The 23412-nt window shown below is 57.5% G+C and overlaps 1 protein-coding gene across 3 annotated transcripts in view; it reads left to right on the top strand.

Moving 5' to 3' along the window:
* Positions 1-861: 861 nt before the first annotated feature.
* Positions 862-23412, top strand: part of CLCNKA (chloride voltage-gated channel Ka) — a 28875-nt gene continuing 6324 nt past the window's right edge. The window contains exons 1-14 of one of the 3 annotated variants that reach the window (XM_075906340.2): positions 862-969; positions 5208-5359; positions 6243-6371; positions 9204-9332; positions 10838-10977; positions 12199-12276; positions 12410-12488; positions 15658-15783; positions 18912-18996; positions 19378-19479; positions 20735-20819; positions 21921-22094; positions 22806-22875; positions 23233-23343. In XM_075906340.2, the coding sequence (XP_075762455.2) occupies positions 5233-5359; positions 6243-6371; positions 9204-9332; positions 10838-10977; positions 12199-12276; positions 12410-12488; positions 15658-15783; positions 18912-18996; positions 19378-19479; positions 20735-20819; positions 21921-22094; positions 22806-22875; positions 23233-23343 (1435 nt within the window). In that variant the 5' untranslated portion in view covers positions 862-969; positions 5208-5232. Of the gene's footprint in view, positions 970-5207; positions 5360-6242; positions 6372-7297; positions 7436-9203; positions 9333-10726; positions 10978-12198; positions 12277-12409; positions 12489-15657; positions 15784-18911; positions 18997-19377; positions 19480-20734; positions 20820-21920; positions 22095-22805; positions 22876-23232; positions 23344-23412 lie in introns of those variants that run through there. The other 2 variants (XM_089773084.1, XM_089773085.1) reach the window with 2 other exon arrangements.

Below are 23412 nucleotides of genomic sequence, written 5' to 3'. Positions count from 1 at the left end.
AGGTTAGCATTGTGGGGAAACTGAGGCACGGGGGGCTTAAGGGCCAATATGTTCAAAAAGAGTCACTTATTTCTGGCTCAGTTTTTGGAAGCCTGATGTGAAACCCTGAAGGCCTGACTTTCACAGGTGCTGAGCCCCGTGGCTCCCCTGCTTTCTCATTGCTCCAGATCAGTTCTTTAATAAATCTTGAATTCAGCAAAAATCTCCCTGAGAATGGAGCCTGAGCTAGGGGAGTGGAGCTGTGTCTCTGTGGCAGAACTGCTATTGCATGAGCACCTGTCACAGCAGGGCTGCTGAATACATTGCTATCTGAGTTACGCTGCAAAATACCCAACTGGGGCTGGAGTCAGGTGAGGGGGGAGGCCATGGTCCACATTACCAAGGGCTTATCTACGTTACAGAGAAGATCAAAGCTGCTGCAGTCGATCTTCCGGGGTTCGAATTAGCGGGTCTAGTGGAAAAAAATGGATTTCAATTATTTTGTTTTGACTTGGGTCTTTTTTAAACTTTTTTTCTTCTTCATGTTTTAAATTAGAAAATAACTTTTTGAAATGAAAAGTCAGTTTCACCCGAAAAACTTTTCATTTGGAAAATTTCAAAACTTTCCCTCCTACTCCCACCTGCCCCAAAACGTTTGAAATGGGAAATTCATCACACTCGTCCTTTCCTCATCTGCAGTTTGGTTCCAACGAAGCGGTGCTCAGAGATGGAAAACCAGGCCGTTGCTAAATCCCTGAGCTCCCTTGCCCCTCCTGTGACTCCGGCCCCAGGTTCCGCCTGGCTTGTCAAGGACGTTCTGAATAGGCAGTGTAAACCCTCCCTGTGCTGTGAGAGACAGGTGCCTGGGTGGGGCGGGGGGGAGGGACAGGGATTGGTGCAGTGATACCTGGCCAGTGCAAGCACAGAGGCTGGGAGGCACTTTCCTGCACAACTCCTAAGGCAGCAGCTGTCCTGAGATCAAGCAGGCAGGTGAGTCCTATAGTGCGCAGAGCAGGGCTCCTCTGAGCACTCTCACCCTGGCACTACTGCTCAGGGTGACCAGGGAAGGGATGGGCTAGGACAGGCTCAGGGCTGTATGAGCCCCTCTGAACTCCCAGGCCTGTGTTCAGGGGGGCTAGCCCTGACTGCCGCACCTACCCTCGGCTTTTAGCCAGACACCTCAATCTGGGACGCTTCCTGCCAGCTCCGGTGCAGACATGCTCCGAGTCTGTGGTTTCAAGATGCTGGCCTGGGGCCAGCGCTGCAGCCGGGGCAAACTGAGGTCACCCCAGTGACTTAATGGAATGTTAACAATGTCTGCCCCTTAGAATCTCAGGCTCTTTTCTCTGCACCTCAGTCTCTGAGCCCGGCATGCTGGCCATGCAATCAGCGGGGGGCGCCTTTGCGGCTGGAGCCACAGCCATGCCCACAATGAGCCCCCGGTGGCCCTGTTACCAGACTGCGGGTTTCTTGTTAGGCCAAGTCTACGCTACTAGAGAAAGTCGACCTAAGATACACGACTCCAGCTACCAGAATGAAATCGCATTTCTGCGGCGTCCCCACTGCGGGAGGTTGATGGGAGAAACTCTCCCGTCGACTCCCCTTATTCCTCATGACTCCATGGAGTACGGGGGTCAATGAGGGCACCATCCGTAGTCCCTTTAGTGGGTCCTTACTATACCTGCTAAATCAAACCCCAGAAGCTTGATCTCCAGAGCATGATCTCGGGGTAAGTGTAGACCTGGCCTCCATTCCAGGAAGTAGGCACGAAAAGTCAGACTCATAGGTTTTCCATGGTTTGTTCTCTGCTGATTCCCTTCCTCTTGGGAGAGCAACACTGAGGTTCCTCTGCATGTGAGTGATTGACACAAGTCAAAGAGGCTCTGAGCTAGAGTCTGGCACAGGCCTGGGGATTCCACTCCAGTGGGTGGAACAAAACTGCAGGAAAAATGGCATAACTAGCGACCTGGGAATTACCCCCCTGCCAGCTTGAACAGGGTCAGATTGTGCCTAGTAACTAACCCAGCTCTGGTTAGCAAGGTGCTTTCTTCTATACGAGCATCTCAGCTTTCATTACAACCAACAAAAACCAGTAAGTCTCTTGCTGTCCTGGTTGTGAAGAAAACCTTGACAGGCGAAGTGAGTTTTATCAATGCCGCAATGTCTGAATTTGCCAAGAGCCTGGTGCAGGAGCTCTCAAAGGGGCAAAATGCCCAGGCATATCAGGAGGTTTTAACATAAGCGCTCAAGGAGCACACACCTACAACAGCTTCAGGGGTAGTCGAGTTAGGCTGTACAAAAACCCCAACAAATGGTCTGGTAGCACTTTGTAGACTGACAATGTTTATAGACGATGTTTTGTTAGAGATGTTTATAGACAATGTTTAGAGATGTTTTGTTAGTCTATAAAGTGCAAACTTACAACAAGGCTGAGCCAGAATCTGGCCAACAAAGCTGCCAGACAGCCTCCTTTGCCCCTATCTTGCCCAAAAAGGAGCACAGCACATGCCAGCACTGAATCTGCTGAATCAGAAAGTGCTACCACATGGAAGTGCACTGAGATGCACCAGGCAGAATGCAGGGGATCTATTCTGAGTTCCTGCAACAGAATCCTGCATTTCCTCGGCCACCCTGCTGGTGCGCCCCTAACTCCCCTGCAGGACTGACTTGGAGGACACAGCAGTGCTGAAAGCTGGCTCCTAGCTCCGCAGGACACTGTTCTCCTCGCTGTTGAGGTAGAAGTGCTGGAACTGGGGAGGAGGTTAGCGTACCTCCTGGGTTGAGATGGGTTTACAGTTTGGTCCAATGGCTCTCAGCATCCCCACTGTGCACACTGCTCCAGTGCCCTGGGTACAGTATGGTCTGCCTGGGGTGACGTGCGCCGGTTCCTTGTCCCTGCCCACCCAACAGCCACTTCTCCTTAGGGTGTGAACGAGCCATGGATGAACCATGAAAAATGCAGTGGTCCAGACCAGCGAGGAAAAGCTTGAAGAGAGAGGGCCAGGTTCAGAGAGGAGTCGGTGCGTGACAGGAGTCACGGACATGGCGAATTGGCTGGGAGACACTGTAACTTCCATATGGGACTCCCTCTGGCCTTACACTGCAGTGGAAAGTCGAAGTAAAATACGCAACTCCAGCTACATAAATTGCATAGCTGGAGTCAATGTATCTTACTTCAGGTGTCCGGCCTGTCCACAGCAGGAGGCTGATGGGAGCAACTGCTCTCATTGGTTTCCCTTACTCCTCACGAGGAGCAGGAGGACTGGCACCAATGGGGGCACCCTCTGAGTTCGATGTGGCAGGAAGATGGACTGTGGCAGTAACAATCTTCTGCATAGTATAGACGTGCCTGCAGACTCTCTGTGCAGCCAGACCCGATGAGACACCCCCCTCCCCAACCGCCTGTTGCTACAGCTGATTGGGAAATAGCATCTTCTTTGTGAAGAATTTTGTCAAAACTGCAAAATGTTTCCTATTTTGTTTTAAAACATTCCTTATAGGGCCTAAAATGGGAAACAAATCCTCAGCTTTCAGCAGCCCCAAAAGCCAAAATTTTAGTTTTGTGGTTGTAGGAAACAAACAACAAAAATCAGATTTCAGGTTTTTGGCAAATGTTTTTGATGAGCACAGAAGCTTTCGTTTGTAAATTCCCATTTAGTAACAGTCAGAAAAACCCATTTCAATGGACAGCGTCAGTCAGCTCTCACTTTAACCCTCTCTGCTCCCTCACCATGCCTGGCGAAGCCCCGCACCAGCCACCATCCCACTGGCCAAGAACCCCATATTCATCCTCGAGACTGCCGCCCCCCCGCTCCGGCAGCTGTGTGCCTGGCTGGCAGGTGGCCCGGCAGTGGGGAAGGCCCGTCTATGACGCATGTTGTACATCCCACATGCTGAGGCTTCTCTGCTACTGCCCTGTTGCTGGGGCAAGTCCTCCCAGGGGCTGCCTCTGGGCTGTGAAATACAGTGGCTGAAGCTTTAGGGATCTGAAATAGGTGACCCCAGTTTGGCAGATACAAGGCCTAGGTCCTCCCCGAACGCAGCCTGAAGCAGGATGGTTTTGCTCCAAGTGCCACAGGACTCCTCGTCGCTTTAGTCAGAAAGGTTCGCTGAGGGGACAGATTTTGTGGCCCCAGCTCACATTTAGTGTTGCCTGACGCTGCGTTAATTTCAAGAGGGCTCTGCATGGGTGGGGGGAAGCGAGAGGGGGTGATGATTTCCTCCAGTAGCATGGCTGGGGCCTGAGGGGCGAGCCCCTCTGGACACATCAGCAAGGCTGGTTTTATTGTCATGTCCCCAGAAATGAGTGGAACTTTGGCTCCAAGCCCCATCCCCTGGTAGCCAGGGGCAGGCGCTTCGAGGGAAGTGTGTCCCTTTGCCATGGGACCTCCCTTGGGCTCCTGCTGCCGCCGTGTCCAGGTGACAAAACCCAGCTCTGATCTGAGCCAGGCTTTTCTCACAATCTCCTGCCCTACACTCGACCTTTTAGGCTTCCTGGGAACAACACATGGCTGCCCTGTGATCTCATGGGCTGCTGCATAAGGGGGGGGGGGGAGCATTTATTCCAGTCGAGTTTGCACGGTTATTGGGTCTCGCTCCAGTAGCAACTCAAGGTCGTCCACTCAGTCACCACCGGGATCGCCAGCTGGATGCAAACAGCTGTCATTAGCGCCAGGCGGATTTACCTGGCACAGGACCTTTCCTATCAACTGCTTCCCAGCATGCAGCAGAGCTGAATAGCCCACCCGACAGGGCCAGCTCCCTTCCCTCTCCCGCAATAGTCTGAATTCGAAACTTGCCTGAGCAGCCGCAAGCCCCAGAGACTCAAGAGATCATGGCAGGGCCACAGGTGTCTCCCACGTGATGTAACCTGAGAGGGAGAGTCAGTGAGTTGGCAGCCATGTGGAGGGCCAGAGAAGGCTTTTGCCACACCAGAGGCAAGGCTGGGTGGGGAGAGCAGACACGCTTGGAGAACAGGGAGGGGCGTGAGCAGAGCTGGTGTCCCCCGTGGAGTGAGTTAGTTGAAGCAACTGGATTCTCAGCCGTGCCACATGTGCAGACCAGGACAGCCCTGGCCAAAGCGGTGTGGCTGCTGTTAGTGAAATGGGCCCTGGAGGGGCTGTCAGCTCTGCCCTTTGTACCATGGGCCCCTCTTCAGCACAGATCCCTGCACAGGGATGCAGTGGAGCCTGGCTCCTCTTACCAGTCAGCTGTGTCCATTTGCACAGGGGCCGGCCAGAAGCATCGCGGGCCATGGCAGCTGAAGGGTCCCGCAGGGGGCGGAGGGTGCCTCGAGCGGCTGCTGAGGAGGAGGCAGAGCGGATTCTGGTACTAGGAGAAAGCTGGAAGCCCTGGCCCCGAACACGCCGGACAGTCCGAGGTGAGAGCCGAGATGCTCAGACTCCAGTGCGGCTGGCAGAGCTGTCGACAGCCTCTCCTGGGTCACCTCGTCCAGCTGGCAGTGCATGAGCGGCATCCCCTCTGCCAGCAGGCCCGCCGGGGTGTTACCTAGACCCTTCGGGGGTGGCACCACAGGCATCTCCAAGCTGGATCATTGCTACAAAAGCTAGGCCCCAGCAGGCTAATGGCCCTTCCTCTGCTGATCCCTGCGCCACGTTCCCCACATGTAGCCCTGCTCGGCTGTCTGCAGTTCTGCTGTGCCTCTGGCAAAGCCATTGGGCTCAGGTTCAAAGGGCTGCCCCAAAGCTCTGCCCTGGCTTTGACCTGGCCGTAGCTCACCTATATTTCATAACATCCATCTGTGTCGTGTTCCCACCTTCCCCTGGACATTTGCCTCCGTAGGGAGCTGGGAAAGAAGAAAACCATCTGCGGGGTGGGTCTCACTGGTATTCGCTGGTCTAATAATGACTCTTGGCACAAAGGGGTGGAATATTCCAGCCTTAACGAAGCGGCCCCTCAGGGGACGGTTTAATGACCAAGCTGGTTGAAAAGTGTCCTTGTGCTTCCCCCAAAGCTGGGAACCTGCTCCTCTGTGGAGCGCAGAACTAGCCCCTGGTTCTGGTCAGGTGCCAGATCCTGCTCCACTCGCTTGGCAAGGGGGCTGAGAAAGAGCTCCCCCCAGATCTTCCCCAAGAGCCCAGGCAGGAGGAAATCTGGGGCCAGTCCTGTGTCTGGGTTAGCCACACGTCCTTCGGGGAAAGGACCGCGTTACCGTGTAACAATCGCACGCCTGCCTAATGGGATTTAGCTGTTGTAACGTGGCCTCAGCAGCGTGTGTCTGACTCCCCCGGTGCCTCCTGCAGGCTGCCTGGAGTGCGTGAAGCGCCTGCTGTTCCGTGTCGGCGATGACTGGTACTTCCTCTTTTTCCTTGGGGTGATTATGGCGCTGATCAGTTTCGCTATGGATTTCACCGTCTCCAGGCTATTGAATGGTAACTATTGGCCAGTTCGCTTCCCCTCAGCTGAGTGCTACTAAGCACCTTGGTCACTGCAGTGAGTAGCCAGAATGATTATCCACCTGGGGAAACTGAGGCAGGGAGTAGGGACTTGCCCAGTGCCCTTGGAGGAGGCAGTATCCGAGATGGGATTAGCACTCAGGAGCTCCTGGCTCCCAGGACTCGTATTGCGCCACGGGGTGCCTGTCCTGCAGCTGGGGGCACCTGAACGCTGAGTGAATTCCCTTGGCTCTCCTCCTAGTCCCTGCATGCAGGAGGCCCCAGGCAATGGCCTGTCCTAGGAGCGGGTGGGCCGTTCTGCGGGACTCTGCAACATAACGGGAGGAGACGCTCCTGGCCTGGATGCAGGCAGTTGCATTGGAAGCAGAATTCAGAGCAGTCTCAGTGTCTGAACCAACAGCGTAAGCTTGGGGAAAGGGTTTGAGTGGGGACGGGAAGGCCCTGAGCTAAGAATCAAAAGCACCAGATTCTGTTCCGGCCACTGACTCACTGCAGGGCCTGGAGCAAGCTACCCTCCCCTCCTCCCCCAAGGATGGGACCAGCAGCCCCTCTGTTCTGTGCTGCAGTCTGGATGGGACGCAGTGTTGAATGGCCCTGTTCCAGCTCATGCTCCATTGAGAGATGTGCAGCAGAGCCAGCCACTGACAGGTAACACACCCACAGCCGGAGTCCCTGGCCAGGGAAAAACTTAGGCTATATTGACACCTAGTGGAGTTCACAATGTAGCCGACAGCGTCCTAGCAGCTCCTTTGTGTCCTGGGATCCACCCATGGGGGCACAGCAATTTAAACTAGGCTTTTAGCCTCCCCAAGGAAGCTGCTCTAGGTGGAGCTAGAAATCCAGGCTGTTCTCTTTCTTCCATGGGAAGGAGCTGACAAGGAGTGGGAGCGAGATCCCAGGCTAAATTTCGGAGCCTCTCTGGCCTGGATTCCAGCAACTCTTGCGTGCAAGGGACTCAAGATGGTGACTTGTTCACTTCAGCTGCAGGGGCTGTGAAGCTTTCTGGCTGTGTCTACACTACAGGGATCTATCGGAAGAAGGTATGCAATTTGCGTATCTTTTCCCGATAGTTTTTTCGGAAGAGCCTTTTCTGAAATTTGGCCTGCCTACACTGGGGCAAATATTGGAAAAGCCCCCTTTTTCGGAAGAGCCCTTCTTCCTCGTGGAAAAAAGCGGAAGAGCAGATGTGTTTCCTGGACACAGCAGAGTTTTTCTGGTATACTTTGGGTATCCGGTATCCCGGAAACCCCCGTAATGTAGACACCAGTCTGGTTTCTGAAAGGCAGCAGCTGGGGAGAGTGGGTCCCTACCTAGAGCTGCGGAAGCGGGATTTGGGTTTCAGAGAGGAGAGTGGAACGTTGTCCCAAGAAAGGGCACTAGGAAGGTTCCCATGAAGGATGCCCCCCTCCCATAGACAATGTATTTCTAGAGACTTTCTGGGGCCACTGACATTGATTTAACACAAAAACCGTAGAGCACGTTGGCTGCATTCCCACTCATCCTAGAGACCTGTTTCTAGCACACTCTTTGTTGGTCCTTCTTCCTTTCCCCTGAATGTCATATTCCAAGCTCCCCACTTTGTTCTGGTGTCATTTTTTATGTAGGGCAGTGTCCAGTGAACACAGAGTTGGAGGCAGGAAGGGCTGTCACAGAATGAAAGGGTTAGGTGCTGAATAATAAACCTGTGGAACTCATTGCCATGTTGGTGGACCAAACAACTTAGTACAATTCACTACTGGAGTGGCTACATATAAGTTAGAATGGAATGTGAACTTTACACTAGCTGGGATAAAAATCAATCCTCATGCTTCAGGGCATAAGAAGATTGTGCGATGGGGGTCAGGAAGAATCTCCTTTTCTTTTGTACAACTAGCCAATTAGCCCGTCATAAGACGGGATTTTCAAGTCTCTCCTCCATGTTGGTCTTCTCTCCTGAGCCTCTGGTCTCTCGCTCCGTCTCTCTCTCTCTCTCTCTAAATCCTACTGCCTCCCCCACCCTCTCTCTCAGCTCTCCTCCTCCTCCTGCCTCTCTCTCTGTCTCTTTCTTTCTCTTCTCCTCCCCCTATCACTTGGGGGACTGCGGAACCCAAATGGCCGTTTGGGCTCTGCGCTCCCCGAGCTGCATGGAGCATGCGGAGCCCAAACGGTCGCTTGCGCCACTTGCTCCCATGCGGCAGCCCAGCTGAGCGGCGCAGAAGTCAGCCGAGCGCCACGGCGGGAGAAGAAGGGTGGGGTGGTGACATTCACAGCCAGGGGGCGGGGCCTGGAGTCGCTGTCACGCTGCATGTCACCGCCCCGCCCCCCTTCTCCTCCCGCCGTGGCGCTCGGCTGACTTCTGCGCTGCTCAGCCGGGAGAGCCCAAACAGCCACTTGCTCCTGGCTGAGTGGCGCAGAAGTCAGCCGAGCGTCATGGCGGGAGGCAACAGCGCCGCCCAGAGGGAACAGCCGGCATTTCAGCGTTACAGAGTCACAGACACTGGGCTACTATATATATGATTAGACATATGGGTGAGTGTAAGATCTTCTGTCAGTCGCTGCTGGAAAGCGTGACCGGCACTAGCTGGCCCAATGGTCTGTTATGGTGCAGCAGGAGGCTGGATTCCAGAATAGGCAGGCCATTGGTCTGGTCTGGAATGGTGGACCACTGGAACAACTGGACTGTTGTGCTGTTCCAGTGTGTTGTGTGTGGGCGACAGAGAAGACGCACACCTGATCTGCTGTGTTGTGGAGGGAGGCAGGATATTGCCTTTGCTAGACCACTGCTGCCTTTTGATGCCTTACAGCACCTCTGCTGGACTCATTTTCTAGCACACAAGTGGCTTTACCGAGAGCTTGGGGATCACTTACTGCTGAAGTACTTGTCCTGGACAATGTACCCAATTGCCCTGTCAGCCTTCTCCACTGGCTTCTCTCAGAGCATCACTCCACACTCCGGAGGTGAGTCTGATACACTCTCTGAGACAGTCACAGACGAGCCATCTCATTGATAAGCACTGTCCCTTTGCCCCTTCTTGCAAGCTCGGTGCCTCTTCCGGAGTCAGGTCCCAGGCTATTGCCCCTTCACCTGATATCGAGTGCTTGAGGGGTGACCCTTCTCTTGCACCATGGGCTCATGCTGACCAACCTCCCGATGGGATAGTGCACCCAGCTGGCAGCCGCCACTTTGGGGGGGTCGGCAGAATGCACCCTGTGAGAACTGAGCAGTAGGGCTGGGGGGCTGACTAAAGGTCTGTCTCCGAAGTGGCCTGTTAGGTGGAGAGAGCTGGAGACCTTCTGCACATTGCACAAATCGCACCATGGGCAGCACTAAGTGGCCATCCCTGCAGATGGGTCAAGACCGGAAGGGCCTCCTCCTCTCAGATGCACTGAAATGCCTTGGCCGGGCTGCAGATGGAAAGTTTGTGCTGCTGCTGCCCAGGTTCTATTGGCGTGGGGGCTGCACAGAGGACTCCGGTCTCCAGGGCTGACCAGTGGGAGCCTTTCACTGGGGCTAAATGTCTGGTGTGCACAAAGGCCTGTCAGCTCTGGCACCCAGTGAATGTGGAAGACTCTGGCAGCGCCGCTCTGCTTTGGAAGATCTAGTGCAGGGGTGTTCAGCCTTATTAAGCACAAGATCACTTTGAATTCAAGTGCAATCCAGGATCTACCTCAGACCCAAACACCCTGGCCCCGCCTCCTTCCTGCCCCTTCTCCGAGGCCCCGCCCCTGCTCACTCCGTCCCCCCTCCCTTTCACCGGGCAGGGGCAGAGGGTGGGGGTGCAGGCTCTAGTCTTTGGAGTGTGAGAGGGGCTCTGAGCTGAGCTTGGGGGAGGCAGTTGGGGTGCAGGAGGGGTTCAGGCCCCGTAAGGGAGTTTGGGTCCAGGGGGCTCAGGGTTAGGGCAGGAGCTTGGGGCACAGGAGAGGGTTCATGAATGGGGCAGGGGTTCAGAGCTGGCTCCAGCTGGGCACTGCTTACCTCAGGCAGCTCCTGGATGGTGGGACAGGCTAAGGCAGGCTCCCCCTGCCCTGGCCCTGCACCACTCCCAAAAGCAGCCAGCAAACTCCCTCCATCCCAAGCCCTGTTGTGCCTCCCCCCCCTTCTGTGGAGATAGGATACAGGATGGGAGGGGGGGCACCCTGACCCCAGGGCCCTCCTCTCCCTTCCCTGCTCTCTACCACAAGAGGAGGCTTCGGGGGTGGGGGCAGCTTCAAGGCAAAGGGCAGGATATGCGCAGCCGTGGGGGTGGGGCAGCTGAAGTGCTGCCTTTGACAGCTCCTTGGCCAAACTCCCAGTAAATCCTGACCTACTGGCTGGTGACCTCGGATCTAGTGGCATCTGGTGTGAATTGCAGCTCTCCCTGCCCTTGTCCATGCTGCGTTCCTGGGTGGAGATACCTGCGCACCCCAGACCTGGAGCCAGACGCTGCTCTCCGAATTGCACGTGCTTGTTGGTGTTTCTCCAGGCTCCGGCATCCCAGAGCTCAAGACCATTCTTACTGGAGTCATGCTGGAGGAGTACCTGGCCATCAAAAACTTTGGAGCCAAGGTGGTGGGTCTGACGTGCACGCTGGCGTGCGGGAGCACCGTGTTCCTTGGCAAAGTCGTAAGTGCCCCCGCTCGGCCTCAGGGCAGGATGAGTTCGAGGCTGCGTTTCAGTGCTAGTGTCTCTGCCCTGCTCTCAAGGATCATTCCTCCTGAGGGACCAGGTGGAGGCCTTCGGGGAGGAGACTGAGGGAGAGCCCCCTGCTCCGGGCTCCTCCAAAGCTGGGGTGGGAGATGAGTCCAAAGGTGCTGAGTGTCCCAAGCAGGAGGCCAGATCCAGCGCTGGTGCGAGTCCATGATGTCAGTGGGCGATGCTCTTGCGCCCCAGCTGGAGGCACTGGAGCTGATGTTTTGCTGCCTGGTATCGGAGGGCGTGGCTAAGTCAGGGCACCTCACCGGATTCCCAGTCCAGTGAGAGACGGGGCTCTCCTGCCACACGTGCGACGAGCCCCAGGGCCGTGCTGGCTCAGAGAATGGGTGTTTGTAGCACACTCAGAGCCCCTCCACTCCGAGCAGCATGCCATGGAGAGCAAATCAGCCAAATCAGCAGTAGCAGCGAGCGGGCAGGACTCAGCCCGCAGCAGAGAGGGCAGGAGCACTTAAGAGGGGACTGGCTTGCTGTCTGACAGCTGGTTTTTCCAAGGGATCTGAAACTCCGAGTAAGCACGTGGATAACTTGAAAATGGCTGGGCCTGGGGGTTTGGTGAGTGGCTCAGATGTGAGGCCAGCTGACCTGCAGCCTCCCAGCCTCCCATGGAAAATGAAAATGAAATAAAATGAGTCTCTCCTAGTCGTAGAAACTCGAATGATGTTTTCCCTCTGGCTGCAGGGGCCCCATCATGGCTCCTAAACCAAAATCCATTGCAGCAGCCCAGGTTCTCCTGTCACACATTGCAAGCAATGGTGCTGCCTAGTGGGTGGAATGCAGCAAGCACAGTGCTTCTGGACAGGGCTCTGAGCCTTTTGGACTGGAAGGACCAGGGTTCTAGACCTGGCTCCTCAGGAGAGGTACATGGGGCTGGTGAATTGAATGCAGAGCTGTGCAGCCGTGGGTGGACTGTGCTGGCCGTCTCCTGACTGAGGCTGATCTCAGAGGCTTTCCAGCCCACAGTCTCATCCAAAGCCAGTCAAGTGACCAGCTGGCGCCACCTCCCGGTCTCACACTCAAGTCTGCAGGTTACAGCTGGGTCTGTTTGGCTGTGGCAGGGTTGGGTATTTCTCGAGTGAAGAGACAGTCTCTGCTCTTCTTGTGAACTGAGTGTCCATCGCCTCCTCTCCTCAGGGTCCCTTTGTGCACCTCTCCAGCATGATCGCAGCATATTTAGGAAAGATCCGAACATCTGTCAGTGGGGAGTACGAGGTAAGGCATGGGGCAGCAGCTGGCTGGTGAAAGAGGGTCATATGCCCTGATCCCTTCTCCCCAGGGGTGCATGTATTGACTGGTCCCTGCCGGCCCCACAAACTGCCCTGCTCTGCCTGTTCCTCCGTTACAGAACAAAACAAAGCAGAACGAGATGCTAGTGGCAGCTGCTGCTGTTGGAGTCGCGACCGTCTTCGGGGCCCCCATTAGTGGTAAGAGAGCATTTGGCATGACCTGGGAGCTGGCAGGGGTCAGGATGGTGTATGTGCTGTAGCTACTTCCAACTGCCCTGTACCCCCTGCTGGAGTGAACACAGGCTGCCCTGTACCCCCTGCCGGAGAGACCACTGGCTGCCCTGTACCCCCTGCCGGAGTGACCACTGGCTGCCCTGTACCCCCTGCCGGAGTGACCACTGGCTGCCCTGTACCCCCTGCCGGAGTGACCACTGGCTGCCCTGTACCCCCTGCCGGAGAGACCACTGGCTGCCCTGTACCCCCTGCCGGAGTGACCACTGGCTGCCCTGTACCCCCTGCCGGAGTGACCACTGGCTGCCCTGTACCCCCTGCCGGAGTGACCACTGGCTGCCCTGTACCCCCTGCCGGAGTGACCACTGGCTGCCCTGTACCCCCTGCCGGAGAGACCACTGGCTGCCCTGTACCCCCTGCCGGAGTGACCACTGGCTGCCCTGTACCCCCTGCCGGAGAGACCACTGGCTGCCCTGTACCCCCTGCCGGAGTGATCACTGGCTGCCCTGTACCCCCTGCCGGAGTGATCACTGGCTGCCCTGTACCCCCTGCTGGAGTGATCACTGGCTGCCCTGTACCCCCTGCCGGAATGACCACAGGCTGCCCTGTACCCCCTGCTGGAGTGAACACTGGCTGCCCTGTACCCCCTGCCAGAGTGATCACTGGCTGCCCTGTACCCCCTGCTGGAGTGACCACTGGCTGCCCTGTACCCCCTGCTGGAGTGACCACAGGCTGCCCCCTTAGCCCCTGCCAAAGCAATCACCATTTGCCACATGTTCCCTTCAAGAGCAGCCAGAGCATCCACTACCTGCCTGTATACCCCTCCGCCAGAGCTGTGCTTTGTGTGCTCTTACCTCCGCCTGTCTGTAGCCATCTGTCCATGTGTCTCTGTTTTGTCCATATACAGTGATAGTGTGATGTATACAGTCGACTCCCCCTCCCCACCCCAGTCTGGACAGCCAGGCTGGACAGTTGCTGGGCAACTGAACCCACATTGTCTGACAAGTGGAGGGGAGGGCCCTGCACATGAGTCTCTCTGTTCTCATTGGCACAGCCTGAAGGAAATGAACAGACGTCTTTTATATAACAAGTTCCCACAGAGTTTTCAGCCTCTGGTATGAAAATGCAATACATAAAATAGCAACAACAAAAAGACACCATTACACAATTTCTCCAACTCTCCCCACCCGGTTGTCTCACTACCAGCACAATTTATGAACCCCTGGCAGAGAGGATAACAGCCTTCAATTGCTGCTCGTGCATAGAGTCTCTCACATGTTGAAGGTCTGTTTTTTGGTGAAGAAAATCTTGGCTACAAATCCTGCTGTCAAAACCTACAGCAGCTTTCACCCCAACCATCTTGGCTCTGCCTCGTTCTGTTCCCATGGGTGCTCCTAGCATCCTACCCAGTTACCCCTTGTCCCCTTCCTGTAAGGCTGCTGCTTTTGGAGCCAGCAGGGAGGTGGGACGTTGTCTCCTGCTGTCTTCCCACCCTTTCCCATCACTGGGGAGAGGCAGTAACTCAGAGCTGAAAGGCACCTGGCCTTGGCCCTCGTCTCTAATGACGTGGTGGGAAGCTGAGCGCATACGTAGGCGTTGGGTGGGGAGACCTGAGCTAAATAGGAACCCCTGGAAGATAGCTCCAGGAAGGTAAAATGTTCCCTCAGATGGAAAATCAGGTGGCAAAACCATGATGACCCTACCTGGAGAAACAGGGACCTGTTTCTACGTGAATTAGCGTCTGTAAAACCCCTTTGGAAACTCAGCAATACAAATCCTATTGTAGGTTCTTTACGGAGAAGTCCTGAGTAGTGAAATCTCCAACTGCATCAGGTGGAATCAATGTCCCTGCTGGAATTTCTGTCACTTGATGCAGGGTAGACTCGGAGCTGTCCCAGATGCTGCTCCAAAGGTCTTGGCTGTCAATGGAGCAATTCTTCATGGAGCTGTCAAATGAAGCCCTTCTTGCATTGCTATGTCTCCAGTGCTGTGTTTTCCCCTATGCAGACAGCAGCTCTGTGTTTCTCAGCCTAAGAGACAGTTATTTCAGATAAAAGACAGTAATTGACCAAAAAAGAACAAATATAAAGTCTCGAAGGGTGAGCGTGCACAGTGCCTTGCTCTGTAACATGCTACATCGGCATTGAGACATGAAATTGGCAATGGCCTTACAGCGGCAGGTTGGGTGACTCCTCTGCACTTCAAAGTGCACGGATGGGAGATCAGCAGCTTCTCGCAGTAACATAACATCATAGTCGGTGGGGCTGGAGGTGGATGAATCTGAGGCTATATCTACACTACAGGCTTCTTGCGCAAGAGCACATCCACACTACAAAAGCTTTTGCACAAGAGAGTGTCCAGACTGAAAGGACACTCTGATTGCTATAGACAGAATGGCCACCAGAGCACCTGTGCTTTGTTCGATTGCCTCTTTTTGCGCAAAACCCCCTCTTGCCCTTCCACACGCACCTTTTGCGCAAAAACTCTGTACTGTAGACCTAGCCTAAGTGGCCTCTTTGTGGCTGGCCCAGACTCCTGGGCTGCGTCTATACTACAAGGTTTTTGCGCAAAAACCTGCGGAGTGTCCACACCTCACATGAGCTCTTGCACAATTAAATGGGCAGTTAAATGGCAGAACAGAGAGCTTTTTCCACTGTAGGTAAACGTCCTTTTCTGAGGCACAACTGCTTTTAGTGCTATAGCTATTGTGCAAGAAGGCAAGTGTGGCCGCTTCAGAGGGAAAAAGCACAGATGCTCTGATGGCCATTTTGTACATGGCCATCAGAGCTTTCTTGTGCAAGAGCGTCCATGCAGTGGCCGCATATGGCTTTTGTGATGTGCTTTGAGGTGTGGATGCGCTCTTGAGCAAGATGTTTTTGTGCAAAAACTCTTGTGCAAAAGGCTTCTTGAGCAAGAAGCCTGCAATGTAGACGAAACCTGGTGTAAGGATCTGGTCCTTGCTGCTCTGTGTTTTCCCCAGCGTTTAACAAGCACTTGACTTTGACAGAAAATATGGCACCAGCCCCTGGTTCAGACTGTGTCTGCTCCAGCCTCTATAGGCAGCCAGCTCGCTCTGGGCCTGCTCAAACGCCTGACGGATTTGCCACCCTTGTAACCTGAGCCCTCTCCTTCCCAGGGGTCCTGTTCAGCATTGAGGTGATGTCATCCCACTTTGCTGTCAGGGACTATTGGAGGGGCTTCTTCTCTGCCACCTGCGGAGCCTTCATGTTCCGCCTGCTCTCCGTCTTCAGCAGCGAACAAGGTAGAGAGCGGGGCTGGTGGAGGAGTGGCGGGATGGCCCTCCAGGAGAAGGTCACCCCCCCCATGGGCATCTGTGCACACAGCTGGGCGGCCTCATCACGGCGTTGCCCTGGTGACTGGCCCTACCACCTTGTGCTGGCAGCCCCTAGAGCTCCCCAGATGGGCAAAGTCAGGCTAGGCCAGAGCTTGGCCGGGAGACCTGGGCTGGGAGGTTGTCAGGGGCTACAGTTGCTTAGAGGCTAGGAGCCTCTAGGCCAGGGCAGCCCGCCCCCAATTGCAGGAAGCTCTGCACACTCCTCCCCCCCATACTGGTCGCTCCTCAACCCAGCGCGAGGGATTCCAATGGGGAGGGATCCCAACCTCTCTGCATCCAGACCCATCGTACCCAGACCCTTCCACTGAGCCCCCCCAGCCCCTGCTCAGTGACCATCCGGATGAGTTACCCCCCCCTTGGCTCCCCACTCCATGAACCCCGCTCATCAAGCATGTGTGTTATTCTTATAAGAAACGCGCCTGTGTGTGTGTGCGCGCGAGAGAGAGAGAGTGTGTGTTTGTATGAGTGTGATAGTGTGTGCGAGTGTGTGTGAGTGAATGTGAGTGTGTGTGCGAGTGTGTGCGAGTGTATGTCTGAGTGTGTGCGCGAGTGTGTGAGTGTATGTGTGAGTGTGTGCGTGAGTGCGTGTGAGTGTTTGTATGAATGTGATTGTGTGTGTGTGTGTGTGTGTGTGTGAATGCATATGCTGTTTTTCATGTTGTATTTTCATTAACCGCGGTGGCTACGTCTAGGTGTGTTGCTTTTTCCCCTGACAAGGATTCTGTGTACTTCCTATAAGCATAACATCTGGACCACCCCCATTTGAGCCCCCCACCCCCGGGCCCTCCTGCCACGCTCTGTCCCTGCACCCCACCCACACTCCTTGCTGAGCCCCACCCCCTGCCCTGGCCCTTGGGGAGAAATGGCCAGACCAGGCTTTGGGGTGGAGGGGCCAGGCAGGGGTGGGCGCTTTGGGGTGGAGGGGCCAGGCAGGGGTGGGCACTTGGGGAGAAGAGGTCGGGCAGGGGTGGGCGCTTGGGGGGAAGAGGGTGGGTGGGGGGGTGCTTGGGGGGAAGGGGCCAGGCAGGGGTGGGCGCTTGGGGGGAAGGGGCCGGGCAGGGGTGGGTGCTTGGGGGGAAGGGGCCAGGCAGGGGTGGGCGCTTTGGAGTGGAGGGGCCAGGCAGGGGTGGGCGCTTTGGAGTGGAGGGGCCAGGCAGGGGTGGGCGCTTTGGGGTGGAGGGGCCAGGCAGGGGTGGGCGCTTGGGGGGAAGGGGCCAGGCAGGGGTGGGTGCTTTGGGGTGGAGGGGCCAGGCAGGGGTGGGCGCTTGGGGGGAAGAGGCCAGGCAGGGGTGGGTGCTTGGGGGTGGAGGGGCCAGGCAGGGGTGGGCGCTTGGGGGGAAGAGGCCAGGCAGGGGTGGGCGCTTGGGGGTGGAGGGGCCAGGCAGAGGTGGGTGCTTTGGAGTGGAGGGGCCAGGCAGGGGTGGGCGCTTTGGGGTGGAGGGGCCAGGCAGGGGTGGGCGCTTGGGGGGAAGAGGGTGGGTGGGGGGGTGCTTGGGGGGAAGGGGCCAGGCAGGGGTGGGCGCTTGGGGGGAAGGGGCCGGGCAGGGGTGGGTGCTTGGGGGGAAGAGGCCAGGCAGGGATGGGCGCTTGGGGGGAAGGGGCCGGGCAGGGGTGGGTGGGGGGAAGGGGCTTGGGGGGAAGGGGCCAGGCAGGGGTGGGCGCTTGGGGGGAAGAGGCCAGGCAGGGGTGGGCGCTTGGGGGGAGGGGCCGGGCAGGGGTGGGCGCTTGGGGGGAAGAGGCCAGGCAGGGGTGGGCGCTTGGGGGGAAGGGGCCAGGCAGGGGTGGGCGCTTTGGGGTGGAGGGGCCAGGCAGGGGTGGGCGCTTTGGGGTGGAGGGGCCAGGCAGGGGTGGGCGCTTGGGGGGAAGAGGCCAGGCAGGGGTGGGCGCTTGGGGGGAAGAGGCCAGGGAGGGGTGGGTGCTTGGGGGGAAGGGGCCAGGCAGGGGTGGGCGCTTTGGGGTGGAGGGGCCAGGCAGGGGTGGGCGCTTTGGGGTGGAGGGGCCAGGCAGGGGTGGGCACTTGGGGGGGAAGGGGCCAGGCAGGGGTGGGTGCTTTGGGGTGGAGGGGCCAGGCAGGGGTGAGCGCTTTGGGGTGGAGGGGCCAGGCAGGGGTGGGCGCTTGGGGGGAAGGGGCCAGGCAGGGGTGGGTGCTTTGGGGTGGAGGGGCCAGGCAGGGGTGGGCGCTTGGGGGGAAGAGGCCAGGCAGGGGTGGGTGCTTGGGGGGAAGGGGCCGGGCAGGGGTGGGTGCTTGGGGGGAAGGGGCCAGGCAGGGGTGGGCGCTTGGGGGGAAGAGGCCAGGCAGGGGTGGGCGCTTGGGGGGAAGGGGCCAGGCAGGGGTGGGTGCTTTGGGGTGGTGGGGCCAGGCAGGGGTGGGTGCTTTGGGGTGGAGGGGCCAGGCAGGGGTGGGCGCTTGGGGGGAAGGGGCCAGGCAGGGGTGGGTGCTTTGGGGTGGAGGGGCCAGGCAGGGGTGGGCGCTTTGGGGTGGAGGGGCCAGGCAGGGGTGGGCGCTTGGGGGGAAGGGGCCGGGCAGGGGTGGGCGCTTGGGGGGAAGGGGCCGGGCAGGGGTGAGCGCTTTGGGGTGGAGGGGCCAGGCAGGGGTGGGTGCTTGGGGGGAAGGGGCCAGGCAGGGGTGGGCGCTTGGGGGGAAGGGGCCAGGCAGGGGTGGGCGCTTGGGGGGAAGGGGCCAGGCAGGGGTGGGCGCTTGGGGGTGGAGGGGCCAGGCAGGGGTGGGCGCTTTGGGGTGGAGGGGCCAGGCAGGGGTGGGCGCTTGGGGGTGGAGGGGCCAGGCAGGGGTGGGTGCTTTGGGGTGGAGGGGCCAGGCAGGGGTGGGCGTTTGGGGGGAAGGGGCCAGGCAGGGGTGGGCGCTGGGGGGGAAGGGGCCAGGCAGGGGTGGGCGCTGGGGGGGAAGGGGCCAGGCAGGGGTGGGGACAGTCTTCAGATGTCTGTGTCCCTCTGCCCCCGACACCGTTGGGCGAGTGGCCGTGGAGCGCGTGTTGTGAGCTGCCAGTGTGGTGCTGACTGTCGACTCCTTCTCTCAGAAACCATCACTGCTCTCTTCAAGACCAGTTTTAAGATCGATTTCCCCTTTGATCTCCCAGAGACGTTCTTCTTCATGGCACTGGGGTAGGAGCAGGGTTACTTTGTGCTGTGCTGAGGAGCGGTGCCCATGGGGAGCTTGCTACCCCGGGCCTGGCAAAACTGTATCAAGTCCCACGGCTGCTGTGGGCCACTTACAGAGGCAACGTTCTGCCTCCCTCCAGCGCTGCCCTGGCAGTGCCTTGCTTGCCAGGCGTGTGCGGTGACAAGCCATAAGGAGCAGGGCGGGGCTGCAAGACCAGGCATGCACCACAGAGCCCGGGCACAGCACTGCCCGTGGGCTCCGTGCTCCGGTGTCGGCATGCCTGGTCATGAAATTACCCTGGACCCGTGTGCGGGTAGCGCTCCGCTTGTCATGGAGGGTGGGGTGAGGGGTAATTCCTGCTGCTCAGTCTTGCCTCTTGCCAGGGGGATCTGTGGGGTCGCAGGCTGTGCATACCTCTTCTGTCAGCGCTGGCTCCTGGGCTACGTCCGGAGGAACTCGCTCACCGCCAAGCTGCTGGCTGCAGAGTAGGTGTTCTGGGGGGAGGGGCATTCTCGGGGTGGGGGCTGGCCCTAAAGTGCAGCAGGATGGGAGCTGTGCAAGCCACTTCCCTCAGCAGGCCTGTGGCCAAAGACTGTCTCTGCCCTGGCCCTGTCGCTCTGCTGTACCCTCCATCACCCACCACGCCCTTCCTGGGCTCAGTCCCCAGGGGCTGTTCATTCCCCCCCGGCCCGTCCATTCCCTTTTCCATGGTCGGCAAGCAAGGCCCCTTTCCTGCAAGGCCTTCATGCTGGATAGTTCTTGGTTCCTCAACTGCTGTGCACACATCCTAGGGCCCCAGAATACGCAGAGATGCTCGGTCACCTTCTCTGCTGCAGGAGGGAGAGGAAACCTCCTTCCTGCTCCTGAACCTGTGTTGGATTTGCACCCTATGGGAGAATTCATAGGAGTTGTGTCTTCCCAACCTGCAGTCTCCCTGGCCCTCCCCTTCCCTGTAGTCAGAGCACAGGGCCAGAGTGTGACAGAGCCAGGGGTAAAAGAAACTGACATTTCTTGCAGGTACGGTTGTATTGCGCCCCCCCTTTGGGCTGAGGGTTGGGGTGTTGTAATACAACAGTACTAAAAGACATGTAAGTGTGATTGGAGTGCTGGGGGCTCAGGGCAGGTGTGTGACTGTGGGGGAGTTCAGGGCAGGGGATTGAGGGCTGGGGGGACTCACAGCAGGGGGTTGGGGTGTGGGGGGGTGCATCCCTCTCAGGTCAGGGGTTTTGGGAAGTTGGGGGGCTCAGGACAGGGGTGCAGGAGTCAGGACAGGGGGGCATGGGGCCCAGGTCTCAGGACAGAAATGTGGGAGGGGCAGGAAGCTGGGTGTATGGCGTCTCAGGGCAGAAGCTCAGGGCAAGGTGTGTGGCGGGTCTCAGGGTGGGAGCATGGCCATCAGGCTGGCCGGCTGCCAGATCCCCGTGGCTGGCTGGGGCAGTAACTGTGTTACTTGAGATTCAGGGCTGGAGCCTGCATATGCTCTGGCCACCCAGGGACTATGGTCTATCCAGTGCTGGGGGGGTGGGCAATGGAGGCGGGGAGTGGTTTGGGCTCTGACTGTGAAGGATGGGGGTCAGAACGGGAGGGGTGGGCTGCCCATGCCCAGAACTGGCATGGAAACTTTACCCATGCTGGTGGCTGGCAACATCCAGCGCCCTGCCCCCAGCCAGCCAGTTATTGGAGCCCCGCACCAGGGCGCATTGGCTCAGTTTCCCCTCTGAACTGATCTGCCTTTTCCAGCAAGCCCATTTATTCCTCTCTGGTGGCCCTCCTGCTCGCCTCCATCACGTTCCCGCCCAGCCTGGGGCACTTCATGGCATCCAGGGTAAGTACTGGCCTAGGCCTTGGGATCCTGTGACCAATGGGGATCTAACCACAGAGTCATAGAACACGACACCTGGCAGGGTCCTCAAGAGGTCGTGGAGTCATAAGAACATAGGAACGGCCGTACTGGGTCAGACCAAAGGTCCATCTTGCCCAGTATCCTGTCTGCCGACAGTGGCCAGCACCAGGTGCTCCAGAGGGGGTGGACTGAAGACAATGAACAAGCGATTTGTCTTCTGCCATCCCTCTCCAGCCTCTGACAAACAGAGGCCAAGGACCCCATTTTATCCCCTGGCTAATAGCCTTTTATGGACCTAACCTCCATGAATTTATCCAGCTTCTCTTTAAACTCTATTATGGTCCTAGCCTTCACAGCCTCCTCTGGCAAGGAGTTCCACAGGTTGACTACACGCTGTGTGAAGAAGAACTTCCTTTTATTAGTTTTAAACCTGCTACCCATTAATTTCATTTGGTGTCCTCTAGTTCTTCTATTATGGGAACTAATAAATAACTTTTCTTTATCCGCCCTCTCCACACCACTCCTGATTGTATAGACCTCTATCATATCCCCCCTCAGTCTCCTCTTTTCTAAACTGAAAAGTCCCAGTCGCTTTAGCCTCTCCTCATATGGGACTGGCAGGACCAAGCACCGTCTAGATCATCCCTGACAGGTGCCTGTCCAACCTGCTCACCAGTGTCTCCAGGGCTGGAGTTCTAAATTGGAATATACATGGACAATCATTGACTCCAGGACACTCCCCTTATGTTTCGCTCAGGGGCCTTTTCTACTCTCAGAGAGATGAATAGCACCCGCCCTGGGGTCTGGCTTTACAAACAAAGGACATTGTCCTCTTCATACTGAAGTCCAGCTCCAACCATCTCCCAGGGCTGGCTGCACCTCTGGGTTCCCTATCTCCTTAGCCCACACACTAGGTCCTCTCTGCCTCCCAGCCAAGATCCCCCTGGCAGGGCAGCAGCCCTCTGAAGCCCATATCCCCCCACTCTGGTATTCCAGGCTTACTGGAGCAGGTAGGGGTAGCAGGCCGGACCAGTTGTGCACCATCAGGCCGGCAGGGCTCAGCGCCGTCTCCTCCTTTCCCAGCTCAGCATGAAGGAGCATCTCACCTCCCTCTTTGACAACCAGACGTGGGGCATTCTGTCCCAGAATGCATCGCTGGCCAGGCCTCTTCAAGTTGACCCTAAAAACCTGTGGCTTGAGTGGTGGGAGCCCCGCATTACCATCTATGGCAGCCTGGCGCTCTTCCTGGTGATGAAGGTATTGGGCCTGTGGAGGTCTCCATGAAATTAGCTGCCATGCATCTGAGTCTACAGGCAGCTCAGTGCTCTGTGGGCGTCAGGAGCTCCCAGCCTCTTGGGTCCTTCAGGGTGAACCAAGAGCCTGCTCCCTAGGGGTGTGTCTGGACTACACGGCTCCGTCGGCAGAGCCATGGAGATGAGTTGACCAGACATAGCAAAATGAAACAGCAATTTCAATAATCGCTGCTTCATTTACATCAAAATGGCGGCCGCGCTGTGCCGATCAGCTGATTGTCGGCTCAGTGCGGTAGTCTAGACGGGGATCAGCTGGCCGCAGAACCCTTTGTCGTCAGAGCCCGTAAGCCTCGTTTCACGTGTGCGGGGAGGCGTAGCCAGCAGCTCCTGGGGTGCCTCGCTGTGTCTCCTGGCAGGGACCTGAGGGCTAAAAACCAGATCCCCCATGTCATGCTTGGCAGTCAGCTGAGAGCAGCTCAGCACATCTCCGAACCCTTTCGGGTCCCCTGGCAGAACTGTCGCCTCCGGGTGAGGTGGGTCTGGCTAGGAACCCTGACTTGCTAAGGGGCAGGTGTATGAGGAGAGCAGGGCTTGCTGCTGGGTGGAGAGCTTTGCAGATTGGTTTGGTGGCTGGGACCACTGTGGGCGAGGGAAGGGCGCGGCAGGTGCATGTGTGTGGGTGCCTTACTTGCTCCTGCTTCCTCATTTGTTAAAGTTCTGGATGCTGATCTTGGCCACCACCATGCCGATGCCTGCTGGGTACTTCATGCCGATCTTTGTGTACGGTGAGACCATTTCAGCCTGCCCTTTGTACGCCTTTCGGCACACAAGCCTGGATGGCCCATGTGTCTGCCCTTACTACCAGCCCAGCGCATAAGGGCTGACAATTGGGCCAGCCCTTTATCACTCAGCGCTAAGTGGCGGCTGCTGGGATCCCTCCACACCCAGAGCAGAAAATTCTGGGAGGGAAAAGCAGCAAGTGCTTGCAAGATCCACCCCGGCTCTTGGGAACTTTGGCTCCTGCTCCGGTGGGACACACACTCAAGTCCTGTCCCGGAGGAGCCCACTGGGGACCTGGGAAGTGGGGACTCATGTGACCTGCAGATCGGTGTGGGTGAATCCAGCTGTGACTGTGTTGCCAGGGGCTGCGATCGGGCGTTTGGTGGGAGAAGGGGTCGCCTTGCTCTTCCCCCATGGGATCCAGTCGGATGGCGCAGTTAACACCATCACTCCAGGCGGGTACGCGCTGGCTGGTGAGTCGCTAGCATGTCTCAGGCATGTCTTCCCCTTTCCTTCCCCTCCCCAATGGCAGCGGGGGAGGG

Source organism: Pelodiscus sinensis, chromosome 24, assembly GCF_052426305.1.
Source record: "Pelodiscus sinensis isolate ZL-2025 chromosome 24, ASM5242630v1, whole genome shotgun sequence".
Classification (NCBI taxonomy): domain Eukaryota; kingdom Metazoa; phylum Chordata; order Testudines; family Trionychidae; genus Pelodiscus; species Pelodiscus sinensis.
Note: the sequence above shows the minus strand (reverse complement) of the source record. Positions and strands in the feature narration are given on the sequence as shown.